The 14,516-nt window shown below is 50.1% G+C and overlaps 1 protein-coding gene across 1 annotated transcript; it reads right to left on the bottom strand.

The window, feature by feature from the left end:
• Positions 1 to 11,571: 11,571 nt before the first annotated feature.
• SUOX (sulfite oxidase) lies at positions 11,572 to 14,141 on the bottom strand (the record flags this gene model as incomplete). Its single annotated transcript, XM_079715310.1, has 3 exons — positions 11,572 to 13,428; positions 13,663 to 13,840; positions 14,092 to 14,141. 3 exons carry the CDS (start codon positions 14,139 to 14,141, stop codon positions 12,019 to 12,021), a joined length of 1,638 nt encoding a protein of 545 aa, XP_079571436.1. The 3' UTR covers positions 11,572 to 12,018.
• Between the last annotated feature and the right edge of the window lie 375 nt (positions 14,142 to 14,516).

Here is a 14,516-nt window from a genome sequence, read left to right as displayed (position 1 = left end):
CTGTACCCATTCCAACGCCTTCCCTCCTTAAATGAGAAAGGGGTCAGAGTCAACTTCTTACCTTGACATTATGCAGGTGTTGTCAATGACTCTCATATGTGTGTCTGACCCATCTTGCTATCTCCCTTAGCGCATGCCCATAATTCCTCCATTGGTCCCACTTTAAGGTAAAAAAATAAACTATAGGTCATTTCTACAATGGTGCCTGGATTGCTGACGGGGATACGCATCACCTCAAAACCCAATTCTGTCTTCCCTTACCTCTTACAATCATTTCCTGCCCTAACATTCTAATGGTCCAAAAAATGATTCCTTCCATCGTAGAGACAAACTCTGTCTTAGGCCCTTTCCTACACCCTCAGAGAGAGAGCCGGATGAAGTTTCTCCTTTCTTTTCATCTTGTGAAACTCTAAGAGGATCCTGATTACTTTCATATCCCTAAAAGCCACCCATACTACAAGCAGTGATCTTTTCTGCCTCAGCAAGAGTATTTGGCAGGTATAAAAAGCTACGACGGGGGCTTCCCTGGTGGCGCAGTGGTTGAGAGTCCGCCTGCCGATGCAGGGGACACGGGTTCGTGCCCCGGTCCGGGAGGATCCCACATGCCGCAGAGCCCGTGAGCCATGGCCGCTGAGCCTGCACGTCCGGAGCCTGTGCTCCGCAACGGGAGAGGCCACAACAGTGAGAGGCCCGCATACCGCAAAAAAAAAAAAAAGCTACGACGTTATGATCACGGAAAGGATTGGAGGAGAATTGGGCTCTCTACCTCTCCTTCAAAGGTGTAAGCTCTTGGCCCACTGGCTGAATTCAGACCATAGATAAATTTGGCTTCTTGCCCCATGGAACATTTTTTAAAATATGGAGTTATTATTATTATTTATTTTTTTATTTTATTATTGCGGTATGCTGGCCTCTCACTGTTGTGGCCTCTCCCATTGGGGAGCACAGGCTCTGGACGCGCAGGCTCAGGGGCCATGGCTCACGGTCCCAGCCGCTCTGCGGCATGTGGGATCCTCCCGGACTGGGGCACGAACCCGTGTCCCCTGCATTGGCAGGCCAACTCTCAACCACTGTGCCACCAGGGAAGCCCTGGAGTTATTATTTTTAAATGGAGACATTTCATATAAAATCCTGATTTCTGATTTCTTTTGAAAAGCTAGGAGTTTTGGCCATACTGGATACACATTCCCACATGGCAATGCCTGTTGGACCCTGCAGAGCTGCTGCTCCTTGAGGTAGGACATGTGCTCTCCAGTCCATGACAGTCCCCATCATTCTCTTCTGCTCATTATCCAAAGCCAGTTCACTCTTTTACATACACACCTGGCCCCTGCAGGCCTTTGAGGTTTGAAACCTGGCTCCACTCTCTACCTGGCTGGGACAGGATGTCGTGTTTAGCTGGTGACCTCAGAGCACAGAAGGAATCTTATCTTCCTTCTGTCTCTTTGTTTCAAATCAGTCCTCTCTCTAATAGTCTCCACTCATATTCCTCTCCTATTTCCTTCTCCTACTCCTATCCTCCAAGATGTCTCGGAAGAGAATCACTTTATAGGGAATGTAAAATGACCAAAATAAATGCACACTACCAAGAGTGAGTGACAGCTCTGTGACCAGGGCACTCAGAGGTCCTGTGCTAGGCTGAAGGCTCTCCACTCTCCTCCACAGGAGAGCATCTGCTCCCAGCCCCTTACAAACAGAATGCACAAGAGGGCATACCAGACATATAGGAGCGGCCATTGCTGTCTTCTATGTCCATCTTAGAGAGATTCTGCTGGAAGAGAAAACAGCTACTATTAGAAGCCAGATCTGGAAAGGGAGTAGGTTTTTCTCTAACATTCTGGAGTTAGCAAGAACCCTAAAGGATCACTTAAGTGTGCTCTGACCTTATCCTAAAGAAGCAAAACCTCATACTTTGTCCTGGAGAGAAAGACGATGTACCCTGACTTACAAACCCCAGGGTCTCCTCCAACCCCCAACTTCTGCAGGCTTCCCTAGTCTCTCGGGTGGAAACACTGCCTTATTCTACGCTGGTCCCTGATTTTGTTGTTTGGAACGTAGACCCTCTCCCTGTAAGTGGAGCTGATGGTGTAGGAAAGGAGACAGTTTACAGCTCAGCTCTCATGAGGCAAAGAAACAACTCCATAGAGGCTCTAAACCTTGTTAAGGATGGGGTAGTAATAGGAGGAAGAAGCTAGATTCAGTCATTCAAGGGATACTTTTTTGGGTGGAAGGACGGAGGGGGACAGGAAAGTAGAAGATAGAGGAGAGCAGCCCACCTCAAGTTCAGAGAGGAATCCTCTACTGAAGGTGTAATAGTCAAATTAAACCTTTAAGTGTTTTCCCCCTTCTTGTCAATTACTTTGCTATGTTTATTTTTTTTAAAGGGGAGTTGGGGTGGGAACCTGAATTTAAAATGCAGGCTACTCTATTTGAGGGAAGGCAAACAGTAATTGGCAGTAGAGTATTAAACAATCAAGAACTAAGGATAATTAAAAGTGATAATGTGTTGCAAATGAATTATCTCAGGAGCCTGTGGGAGGAGAAAAAAAAACCATTCTATTTGGTGGAAATTTACATACATCCAAAATTGCTTTCACCAGTCATCTCATGAAAAATAAATACCCCAGGGGCAGATTTTGGGGAGCTAGAGTGGGGCGAGGGAACAGCCTGAGCTGCCACCTGGATTCTTGGTCTCTTTGAAGGATCTCACTGAGGCAGATGGATGGAAATCTGGTTTGCTGGTAATACTATATTGATAGAGGTGGGGATGGGGGCTCTGGAGGGCACACAGGGGAAAAGTGTCTATCACCCTGTCTCCCTCTCACCACACTCCAAGTCATTCTTGTCTAGTGCTGAGAGACATCATACTCTAAAAAGGCTCATGAGAAAGCCTGACACACGGGCTCTCCTTCACTTCGCAAAGCAGCTCTCCCTAGATTTCATTAGAGGGATTTCTAGTCTCACCTAGGACGCCTGGGTGTGGAAGAAATAATTCTCCAAGTTTAGTTTCAACTCCTCTTTTCTTGACATCCTCCCCAGGATGGACTGAGCTTTGGGACCACACTGCTAGACCAAGCCACGGTAAGAAGCGGTTCCTTGAAGGTTCCCTTAGGAGCAATGATGAGAAGAGCCCAAGTCCACAGTGGTTAGTGAACTCATACCCTCTGGAACTAGCCGTAGAATTTGCGGTGGTCAGAGATGGAAATACGAGGGAACATGGTCTGGTACTCATGGGGCCCCTTTCATTTCTTAATCATCAGCTCCATAATTGCCCTTTGGGATTTTGCAGAGCTCAAGATGCCACACGTGACTTCTCTCACACCTCCGACCCCCCAGTGCAGGAGAAGCATGAGTGAGTAGGTTTTTCCCCATTTTCTGCTTGGAGAAACTGAGGTTCAGAGCGGCTAAGTGACTTGTCTCAGGGCTCATAGTGAGTCTGGAACAAGGAAAAGAACCCAAGTCTCCTGCCTCTCTGAGGTGTGCTTCCTTTCAAAAGCCAGGGTACTCAGGCCTTCATGGATCTTCTTGCTTTTCCCTGGTTCTAACATCTTTTCCTTTAGTGTGATCCCCGTGGGAGTGGGGTCTGTTACTTAAAAAGTAAGAGCAGGGACTTCCCTGGTGGCACAGTGGTTAAGAATCCACCTGCCAATGCAGGGGACACGGGTTTGATCCCTGGTCTGGGAAGATCCCACATGCCGCGGAGCGACTAAGCTTGTGCACCACAACTACTGAGCCTGTGCTCTAGAACCCGCGAGCCACAACTACTGAGCCCGTGTGCCCCAACTACTGAAGCCCATGGGCCTAGAGCCCGTGCTCCACAACAAGAGAAGCCACCACGATGAGAAGCCCACACACCGCAATGAAGAGTAGCCCCCGGTCACTGCAACTAGAGAAAGCCTGCGCGCAGCAACGAAGACCCAGCTCAGCCAAAAATAAATAAACAAATAAATTTATTTATTAAAAAAAAAGTAAGAACAAATTGAGCAGGCTCTATGGGGAGAAATATCCTAATGCGACTGTGTGTGTGTGTGTGTGTGCGTGCGCATGGGTGTGTATGAACTGGGAGCTAGACAAGCACTAGGTGGGCAGAACAGTTGAAGCACAGCATTCAGCTATGCTGAGTACTGGCTCAGGAAGTGCATCTCACTCTTGGACACCTGCCCAAATGGCCCCAAAACAATTTCTAGAAGGGTCTGAAGGAGTTGTTTTCTGAGTTGGACTTTGTTCCTAGAAGTAAACTGAGCTCTTCTGCTTCTTAATTTTTCTTAACAGGTGCTCCATGACACATCTTGGGCAAAATCAGTCTTTAGCTGTCTCCAACTGGTCTAAATGCCAAGTTGGTAGCCCTGGGAGTGAGACCGGACTGAGATTCTGCTGTTCCTGATCCTGGTATTCTGAGAGCCAGGAGCACATCAGGAGATGTACTTCACTGCTCAAGTCTTCAGGCAGCATATCCCTCTCCACCTTCCCACTCCCTGCCCCTCAAAGAACCTTCTCCCCTGCCTGGCCTGCCAGGCAGATCTTAGTGTCTCCTTAGAGGATCTGGGCCAAATTAGGCAGTGCCAACTGGAGACACACCACAGCGGGAGGAGACATAAAGAGGGAGAAGTTAGTGACACAAGACAGGTTTGGTTCAAAGATCTCAAAAGGAAACCGGCTTTATAGCAACACAGACACCATTCAGTGACGGACGTAGGCACATATGTACTGTAAATTCAGTTCAGTGAGCTGAATACAAAGCAACTAGAAACAGCCAGCCTCCCAATTCAAAAGGAAGTATTTTTATGAGGAGGGAGGAAAGGTTGGTCATTGTAACCTGAGACAAAGACTTTCTTCCCTGTTCTTTTGAATGCATCTGGCACCATAATAAGAATCCTCCACGGCCCTGGCTTTCTTCCATCAACATGATATCGCATTTAAACAGGAATGGGCAGGAACGGGTATCCCTTCCAGACAGAAGATTTCCCACCACACTTCCTGAGAAGCAGCAGGTGAGACCAATCCAAGGTCTGACTTCCAAGGTCAGGCATCAGCTACCACCCTCATCTCCCCCTCTCCACAAAAACGTTCCCACAGCTCTAACTATTGGTGAGAAAAATATCAGAAAGTCAAGTTTTCTCTATATAGTGGCTCTGAAAGCCTGAAAGAATATGGACATCACAAGTAATTAAAGCTCTTCAAATCCTCCAAAGAATCCTGTTTGATCCAGTGAAACTCCAAAATTGGAATTTAAAACACACACCATGTGGCTTAGTGGGTAGAAAGGTAGTGAGGAGGATGTTGTTGGGAAAGAGGGTGAAAGTGGGGGGAGGGGCGAGGATCCGTGCCATTCCTTTGGTTGCAATAGGGAGGAGGGGAAATGCTTTTCTCTGGTCTCTTTTAGGATCTGGGATCTGAGGTGCAGCCCAGTGATTTTTTAAAAAAAAGTTTACTGGGGTATAGTTGATTTACAATGTTGTGTTCGTTTCAGGTGTACAGCAAAGTGAATCTGTTATACATATATCCACTCTTTTTTAGATTCTTTTCCCATATAGGCCATTACAGAGTATTGAGTAGAGTTCCCTGTGCTATACAGTAGGTCCTTATTAGTCATCTGTTTTATATATAGTAGTGTGTATGTGTCAATCCCAATCTCCCAATTTATCCCTCCCCTCCCTTACCCCCCTCCCCCGGTAATGATAAGTTTATTTTCTACATCTGTAACTCTATTTCTGTTTTGTAGATAAGTCCACTTGTAGCTTCTTTTAGATTCCATATATAAGCAATATCATATGATATTTGCCCAGTGATTATGAACAAGACAGATCTTCCGACCTGCCTGGGGTTGAGCAGTGCAGGTACTAGAAGTGGACCAAACCCAAGCATCATCCTCTCCTGTCTGTGCCTTCCTGAACTGAATAAAATCTCAGCAAAAATCATGTTGGAATCACAAAGCTGGCTCTGCTCTCTTATCAGGACTTTGAATAACTGGGGAGGGGGAAAGGGTAAAGGGTTGAGAGAAGAGGTGGAATTAGGTATTGTCTGCAACCTGACTACACGCCCCTTTCCAGGAACCAGACCTAGACACTGAGCGATTTGCAGCTCTGAAGTGATCTTTAGGGTCAACCTAGTGCCCTCTGAAGGAAACCCACCAACATTTTCTCAGCTTATGTGTCTGTATTTACAGCAGAAAGATCTGACTCATTTTCACCAGGTTGTAGATAGTGACCTGTTTACTTATAACACAGACGAGGACAGCTCAGCTTAGTTATCCAAGTGCTTGGGGAGCAGTGTGGGGGGATGAATTCCCAGGTCACCCTAGGAATGGCCAGTCTCTAAAATAAGAAGGGGTAAGAGCTGGAAACACAACACCTGGGCAGTGGGAAAATATCACCTCATTGTCTCCTTTTAGCTCTCAGTTGGATGCATCTTTTCTCTTGTTCTTTGTGCTTCCCTGGCCTCCCCACGTAGACTGCGGAAGAGAGAGAAGGCTAAGGTTTATGGGTGGGAGGAGAAACAATCTCACCCCTCCCATGGTCTCATTTCAGGACTAAGGAAAGGGCCGAACTAAACAGTTTAAATCACCAGGTGTGATGCACATGAGATGATACTTTCTGGGGTTTTTGGGTATACCCTTGAGTATATAAGCCCTGTGTTTATAGAAAGGCTCCACAAGGTCACTGCTGTTCAGCTGTACCTTTTGGCAGGGGTCGGTAAAGTAGAGCAGGGAAGTTCAATTTGGTGTTTTTTTTTTTTTTTTTGCGGTACGCGGGCCTTTCACTGTTGTGGCCTCTCCCGTTGCGGAGCACAGGCTCCGGACGCGCAGGCTCCGGACGCACAGGCTCAGCGGCCATGGCTTACGGGCCTAGCTGCTCCGTGGCATGTGGGATCTTCCCGGTCCGGGGCACGAACCCGTATCCCCTGCATCGGCAGGCGGACTCTCACCCACTGCGCCACCAGGGAAGCCCTCAATTTGAGTTTTATAAGTTTTGAAGCCAAAGATGCCCAAAACAGGGTTTACTATCTCAAGTGAAGTTTGAAATGACATGGAAGTCTCAATTAACTATTCTGATCGGGGTAGGGTGGCAAAAAGGTGGAAGAGACAGAAACAATTGCCTTTGGTGGCAGTCCTGGCCAGAAGTCCCTAATGCATGGTGACCAAAAAAGCTCACTGTTGTTTGGGCCAGGAAGATGTTTTCAGGCTCCTCTGCTAACAAGGAATCTTGCTCTGACAATCCAATTTAGTAAGCCTCTGTTCATTTGGAGGGTCTGGGGCAGAGGTGCTCCAGGACCTGGAGAATCTTGGAGCGCGAATGGAGTTGAGAGATGATCTCCAATCTTTTGGTTTTAACAGAAGAGTTAAACTAAGCCCAGAGTCACCTATCTGGTTAGCGATAGAAGTAGGACAAACAGAACCGAGGTTACCAGTCTGGGCTTCTTTCTCCTACAGCACAAAATCAAATCTTGCCATAGCAAGGTCTGGGGCTCCTCTGCTTGCCTTCTTTCTTGGGTGATTAAATGAACAGTTTTTTTTGTTTGTTTTGTTTTGTTTTTTGCGGTATGCGGGCCTCTCACTGTTGTGGCCTCTCCCGCTGCGGAGCACAGGCTCCGGACGCGCAAGCTCAGCGGCCATGGCTCACAGGCCCAGCCGCTCCGCGGCATGTGGGATCTTCCCAGACCGGGGCACGAACCTGTGTCCCCTGCATCGGCAGGCGGACTCTCAACCACTGTGCCACGAGGGAAGCCCAATGAACAGTTTTGGGGTCTCCATCTTAGTGACTTAAGTCCTTGAACTACAAACACAGGTCTATGGATGGGAAAAGAAATAATCCTCTCCCTCCCATGTCTGTTTTCAGAGATTATGGGCCTGAGGAAAAAGCCAACCTAGACTCTCACTAAATCTCTTTAATGTAGGAACAGGGCTCCTTGGCTCAAGGATTAGACCAGCATACGTATTCCAGCAGAGTCTGCAAGGTCGATGACCCTTGGGGGGGACCAGGCCATTCATATCAGCACTACCCTTTCTTACATGCTTTCCTCTGAAAGACCTTGAACCTGTCTCTCTGTTTCCAATACAGAGTCCCCAACTTTTCTGAGAAAAGGAGGCAAATCAAAGAGCCTGGAATTCAGAGGTTTCTCCAGCAGGGTCAAGAGACCAACAAAGGGAGTCCCTTTGCCTGTGGCATTGTCTATACCCACAGGGTTCCACACTCCTATTTGTTCCTACGGAGTGAAATGAGGCTAGAAATACCTGCCCTACAATAACTTTTTGTTTTTCCTTGACTATTTTTTTTTTTTTTTGCGGTACGCGGGCCTCTCACTGTTGCGGCCTCTCCCGTTGCGGAGCACAGGCTCCGGACGTGCAGGCTCAGCGGCCATGGCTCACGGGCCCAGCCACTGTGCGGCATGTGGGATCTTCCTGGACCGGGGCATGAACCCGTGTCCCCTGCATCGGCAGGCGGACTCTCAACCACTGTGCCACCAGGGAAGCCCATTTCCTTGACTATTTTGTGTGTGTGTGTGTGTGTGTGTGTGTTGAAGGAAGAGAGATGGACAGTCTGGGAGGAAATAATTTCTTTGTGGGTGTTGGGTGGGGAAGGTAGGATAAAAGGTGGGATAATGTTCCTCCCATGCTGGGAAGTACTAAGCATGTACTAAGAGGAAATAAGGAATAAACTTTCAGTTGCATTTTCCACTGGAAAAAAGTCAGGACTTATTTCTGAGCCAAGTCCTCCAAACCTACTGAGAGTAAGGGGATTGCCTTGGGTGTGAAGGGAGGACACGTGGGCGGGGGCCAGACAGGAAGAGGGTCGCTGGGTGGGTTGCGGCCCAAGGGAGGAAGGGGAAGCTACAATTGAACTAACTAACTGCACTCAGTGGGCAACAAAAACATTGTTTTGTGCTTGAGACATCAGCATCTATTGAGTAGGACAAGATATAATTCTGAAGCTGCCAAATTGAGGGCAGCTCCCACCATCCTGGGGCCCATCCCAGAAGCTCCACTGAGACCTCTCCTGCTTCCCAATGGTAAGGCTATTTTCTTCTTTAAAGACTTTATTTTTATCTCAGGAGCCACTCTTTTGACAGTTCTCATGACCCAGGGAGCAGTCTGGATTCTCTGAATTAGGCTGTAAGTGGGGAAGGCTGAAGTCCCCTGCACACCACAGAGCAAGATTCACTGACCTACTGGCAGACCCATGAGGAGATGAGGAATTCCCAGCTGGGCATTTCACATACCCCTACCAAATAAGATGCTACACCCAAAGGGTGTCTGATGTGGCCTTTTATCTGGTCTTGTCCTCAGAATCTGAGTTATCTTAAGTGGAAATATTCTAGGTAGTCAGACACCTGCTTTTATTGCTTCCTAAGGACATGGACATGTACCTTCACCCAGACAAAGTGAACAAGTAGCATTAAGGGGAAACAGCCAGGCCTCAATAGTCTGTTGCTTGGCCATGATGTCGGAAGGCCTAGAGCTGACCTATGAGCAAGTCACAACCATACCAAGCTCACCACTGATGCTTTGAGGGCTCGGACTGGGGAGACTGGAGTATACCTGGAGCTATCAGACATGTAAGTGGGGGTGGATGAATCACAACAGTAGACAGTTTTGCTTATAGGAGAAGGGACAGAGGTGAAAGAAGGTGTGCAAACTTTGACACAATGTGGTTGGTAATACATCAAATCTTCCTAGAAGCAGAGTCAGTAAATTCATGACCTTGGAGGGGGAAATGGGGTATCATATTTCCTAAACATCTCATACCTAAAGGTCCATGTTCCCATTAAACATTGTCACCAGACAGGACCAGTCATAATTAAAAAAAAAAAAAAAAAAAAGGATAGAAATCAAACAGTGAGAATCTACAACTACAAGGGGGAAGACAATAACTGGGGATGGGGCTGCGTGAGGAGGTACAGAGAAGGCTGTTTTAGTTTAGACCTGCTTCCCAAGTCTGTTGTACCCTCTGGTGGTCTGCCCCAGGGCTTCCTCTGTGTTTCTTCCTTAGGGCTCCTATGCAATGAACCTCTTCCTTCCCAACCCTGCTTCTCAGGTTCCCTGGACTTCTCACCCTACATAGTACCCCAGACAGCACTTTTCGCTCCACCCTAAGTTTCTTCTCTACCACATGTTTCTCCCACTCTGCTCACTGCCTCCCAGTCTTCCCACTTAGGCCTGTATCTTTCTCTCTAACCTTCTTGACCCACACCTTCCCCCCACCCAACCCCGCGCCGCCTCTCGCTTCCTTGCCCAGGTACCCAGTCTAATTCTCCTTTCTCCGTCCTGTCCTTCTGTTCTACCCCAGCTGTCCTGTCCTTCTGTTCTACCCCAGCTGTACCCCACGAAGGAGCCTCGCGCACATCAGCTCCCGCCTGTCCTCGGTCCTCTGCCGTGACCCATCTCCCGCTCTTTTAGGACGCCTAGGTCCCTGCTACGTCCCCCTCAAACCTGTGGCCTCGCGCCAACCCCCCCATGCCAGCTTCCTCCCTTGGGCCGCAACCCACCCAGCGACCCTCTTCCCGCCTGGCCCCCGCCCACGTGTCCTCCCTTCACACCCAAGCCCCTCAGGCCCCGCCCCGGCGGCCGAGGCCCCGCCCCTCGCGCTTCGCCCAAACCCCGCCCCTCACTCACCTGAGGCAGCTCCGCGCGCGCGCAGGCTGGGCGGGAGAGGGAGAGGGTAAGGTATTGGGGGAGAAGGGGGCGGGGCGGCGGGGGTCCCCCACTCTGGCCCGGGCGGCCCAGTGCGGGGGGAGTGGGGTCACTGAGCCGGCCGCAACCGGGCCGGAGGCGGGACCCGGGCGCTCAGAGGCGGCGGCGGCTCCATCTCCATCAGCGGCTTCACCTAAGGAGGGACGGGCCCCCCCCATAAACCCCCCCAGCACGGTTGTCCCCCCTCCCCCGAACAACTTCCGGCTCCACTACCAGGCGACAGGCGGCGTGGCTGAACACCGAGCGCCCACAAGCTGGGGAGACAAGGGAGGAAGAGCTAGGGGAGAGTAGCCGAGCGCCGAAAGATTCAAGTCCTAAAGGCGCGGTCGCAGGCAAAGGATAACTAAATGACTGCCCCTTCATCTGCATCTACTTTGCAAACAAGGCCACGGTTGGACGCCCTAGTTGCCGTGGCACATCTGCCCCTAGTGCCAAGTTTTGCCTTTGCCGCCCCTAAGTATTGATTTTGACCTCTTAGCATTCTTTGCCTTTCCTGCCAAGTGCGTAGGAATTGTGTGGGGGAGGGGCTTAAGGATGCCAAATCAAAAAAAATGTCCTCTCTTGGGGGATATCCTGAGGTCATTCACCTAAGTAGCCCCGCTGATACTGAGACTTCAGAGAAGGAAACCCCAATCTTGACTTCCCTGCCCCTGCTTCCTTTTTCCCTTCCCCCCTTTTGTTTGTTTTGGGTTGTCTCACTAGGTATCCCAGCACCAATCAGTGCACCGCCCTCCTGCAACTTGCTCACTCCCCAGCCTCAAGAAGTCCCAAAGGTCATAATCTGTTTTTGCTTTTTCAGAGTGGTAGTCTTAAACAGATATTTTATTGATTTAGAAAAGTTGAACAATAAAGGGAGAGGGTTGCGCCCTTCACAACCCCTGGCAACCTAGAGATGCAGTAAAAAGTAGCATATACACTTTTCTAACACATATCCTCGCACATTCTCTGAAGAATCTAAGAAAAGCAAAATAAGGCCTCAGTGGTGATAGTCACTAGAAATGGAGATAGGGTAGGTGGAGAAAATAGCACTTACTTCCAGAATTACTTTTCCTACTTCTAGCCCTTTGCTCCAGCAGCTCTTACCTCCTTGAAGGCACTGGGTCAGTGGCCAGGAGGGGTATGTAACACCTCCTGTCAAAGGGGAGCGGGTGCCTGGGTGGAAGTGTGCAATGCATGTACCTGTGTGTGGCTTCGGAAGGCATAGTCAGGGTTGTGATCAAGACATGGAGAGGTGGAAGGAAGGATTTTTTTGTGGTAATGAGGCCAAGGGATGGGTGTGGAAAGGGGTTCAGGAGGTGGTTCTGGAGAGTAGATGGTTCCATTTCACTTTCTCATGGAGCAACATGGACATGGACACGGTGCCAGGCATTGCTGAGCACGCCTCGCAGGTTCCAGATTGGGGCCACTGTGTCTGGCTGAACATTGTAGCTGTCATCTACAGCCTTACAAACGATGTTCAATTCTTTTTTCCCAGCTGGCACAGGGGCTTGCAGCTGCCATAGCCGCCAGGCCCAGGCCTTTCGGGCACGCTGTTCCTCTCCATCCAGCTCAGCCACCTGCCAGGTTAGGCCCCCATCCAGAGACACATCCACCCTGACCACAGCTCTTCCTCCACCACTCCATGCATAGCCTTTGACAGTCACCTCCCCTGACTCTATTGTCTCCCCATCTTTGGGCTGTGTGATGGCTGACTGGACAGGGAGTTCCTGAATAGATGGAGCCGAGTCAAAATCTACAGTGTCCCAGTCCACGGATGGAGAGAAGCCTTTGTAATCCCGCCGCTGCCAGTGGCTGTAACTTTCCTCTGGTTCCACACTCACTTTGCCCAGCCATTTGACATGGCGGGCACCCACCACACCAGGGACCACCACCCGCACAGGGAAGCCATGGTCACGAGGCAGAGGCTGCCCATTCATCTCATATGCCAACAGGACCTCAGCTTCAGGGTCCATGGCCCGTGCCAGAGGGATGGATGCTCCATAGGCAGTCCCTGTGGGGTCTGAGTCCAGTCCCTCAAAGCAGACATGGGCCTCAGTTTCCGAGAGTTGGTGACCAGCCTGGGCTAACACATCACAGAGCCGTGCCCCAGCCCAGCGTGCAGTGCTAATGGCCCCTGCACTCCACTCCAGACCTCTTACTTCTTTGAACCGAGTCATCTCAGAGCGCCGGTTGCCAGCACACTGCAGAGTGACGGTGATCTCGTGCTTGGGGAACTGGTACAAGTCATCCAGGGATAGGCACAGTGACTGACCCCCAGGTGGCCCTACTACATGTAGGCGATAGGTGTCTGGGTCAAGGTTAGGTACAGGCAAATGATTCCGGGTGAAGAAGATAGGGTTGGGTGTGATGTAGTTTTCTGTCAGCAGCTCAAGGGGGGGCTCTGCATTAAAGGGGCGCTGGCTGTTGACCTTCAGGGCTGGGTGACGTATAGGATCATCAGCGTAAGGATCAGAGGTCTTCAAGATGGAGGCTGCCTTGTCGTCGGGGCTCAGCTCCCCAATCTTGTACTGAGTCAGTATCTCTCGCACGTGGGACTGGTTGTGAACAGCATAGAGGGCCCAGAAGGGCTCTAGAGGACCCCCGGCTGCTAGCATCAGCTTTGATGGACCCCCTGGGTGTAGGTCCACAAATTCTGTGACATCAAAGACCTCAGAGCCCAAAGTCACCCAGATCCCAGTCTCAGGGCTGCTGTGGGATCTCACTTCCTCCCTCGTGTATAGGCGTGGTGACTGCTGAGCAGCCTGCAGGCAAGGCAGGGGTGAGGCAAAAGGGAACAAAATGTTAAGAAGAAATCACTCACTTCACCCTGGCCCAACCCACAAAGTTGTGGCCACTGGGAAATGGAGGTAACAAATTCCATCTCTACTGTGCATGAAGCAGTGTCACTGTGGGCTCTGTGGTAAAGCCTGGGTTGCCTGGGGAGCTCACTAGGGCCCCTTTGTTCTGACAGTGAAGCCCCTTCCTTCCCTACTTACCCTGCACCGGTGGTCATGATAGGCCAACACTGCACCAAGGCCTAGCAGAGTCCCCATGACTCTCCATCCCCTGGTGCTGGAGTTATCACCAGAGAAGGCATGGCTGGAGCGCTGTGGCTGAAATGAATCATTTGTAGAGCAGGCCCGAATGCAGAGCCTTGAAGGGGCTGACTTGAGTCTGGAAGAGAGAGAAGTCTTCTTAGTAGCACACTTCTGGTTATAAGGGCTAGGGAAGGCCTGGGGTGTACCTCTCCCAGGTTAACCATTGGTTTCTTCAGTTGGGACTTTGTTTCTCAGGGATGGGTGGGACAAGTGGGACATGGCTTTCCCTTTCCTCCCTGGCCACTACGTCAACCATCTTAATCTGGCAGATAAGAGTCCTAAAGGTACAGGCAGCAGGAGATAAGGGCTAGGAACTGGATGGCCTACCTGTAGGCCTGTCGGAGCCCTGGGACCACAGTTCTGTGTAGCAGCAGCATTATGGCAGACCTAGGATAGGAGGAAGATTCCAGGATCAAGACAGGGAGACCTGCAACAGGGATGAGATTAGGGTAGCTTGAGGGAATGGGTGGGAGAAGGACACAGAGGAGATCAGCTAGGAGCTCTCTGGACAAATGGGTAAACTTTTCCTGTGGTAATGAGGCCAAAGAATGGAAGTGGGGGTCCAAATGGGCCCTTAGAGAAAACTTGGAGAACTTCGGAGACAGAATATGCTGACAGGATGGAAAGGAATGGGGGATGGGAGAGAGTCTCCTAGAACCACCTGTCTCCCATCCTCCACTCTCTACTTTGTCCACTACAGAGAACAATGGGGGCCAGGGCCTAAAGGGCAGAAGCCAAAAGTCTATTGTCCA

This window comes from Hyperoodon ampullatus (genome assembly GCF_949752795.1).
Source record: "Hyperoodon ampullatus genome assembly, chromosome: 11".
In the NCBI taxonomy this organism is placed as follows: domain Eukaryota; kingdom Metazoa; phylum Chordata; class Mammalia; order Artiodactyla; family Ziphiidae; genus Hyperoodon; species Hyperoodon ampullatus.
Note: the sequence above shows the minus strand (reverse complement) of the source record. Positions and strands in the feature narration are given on the sequence as shown.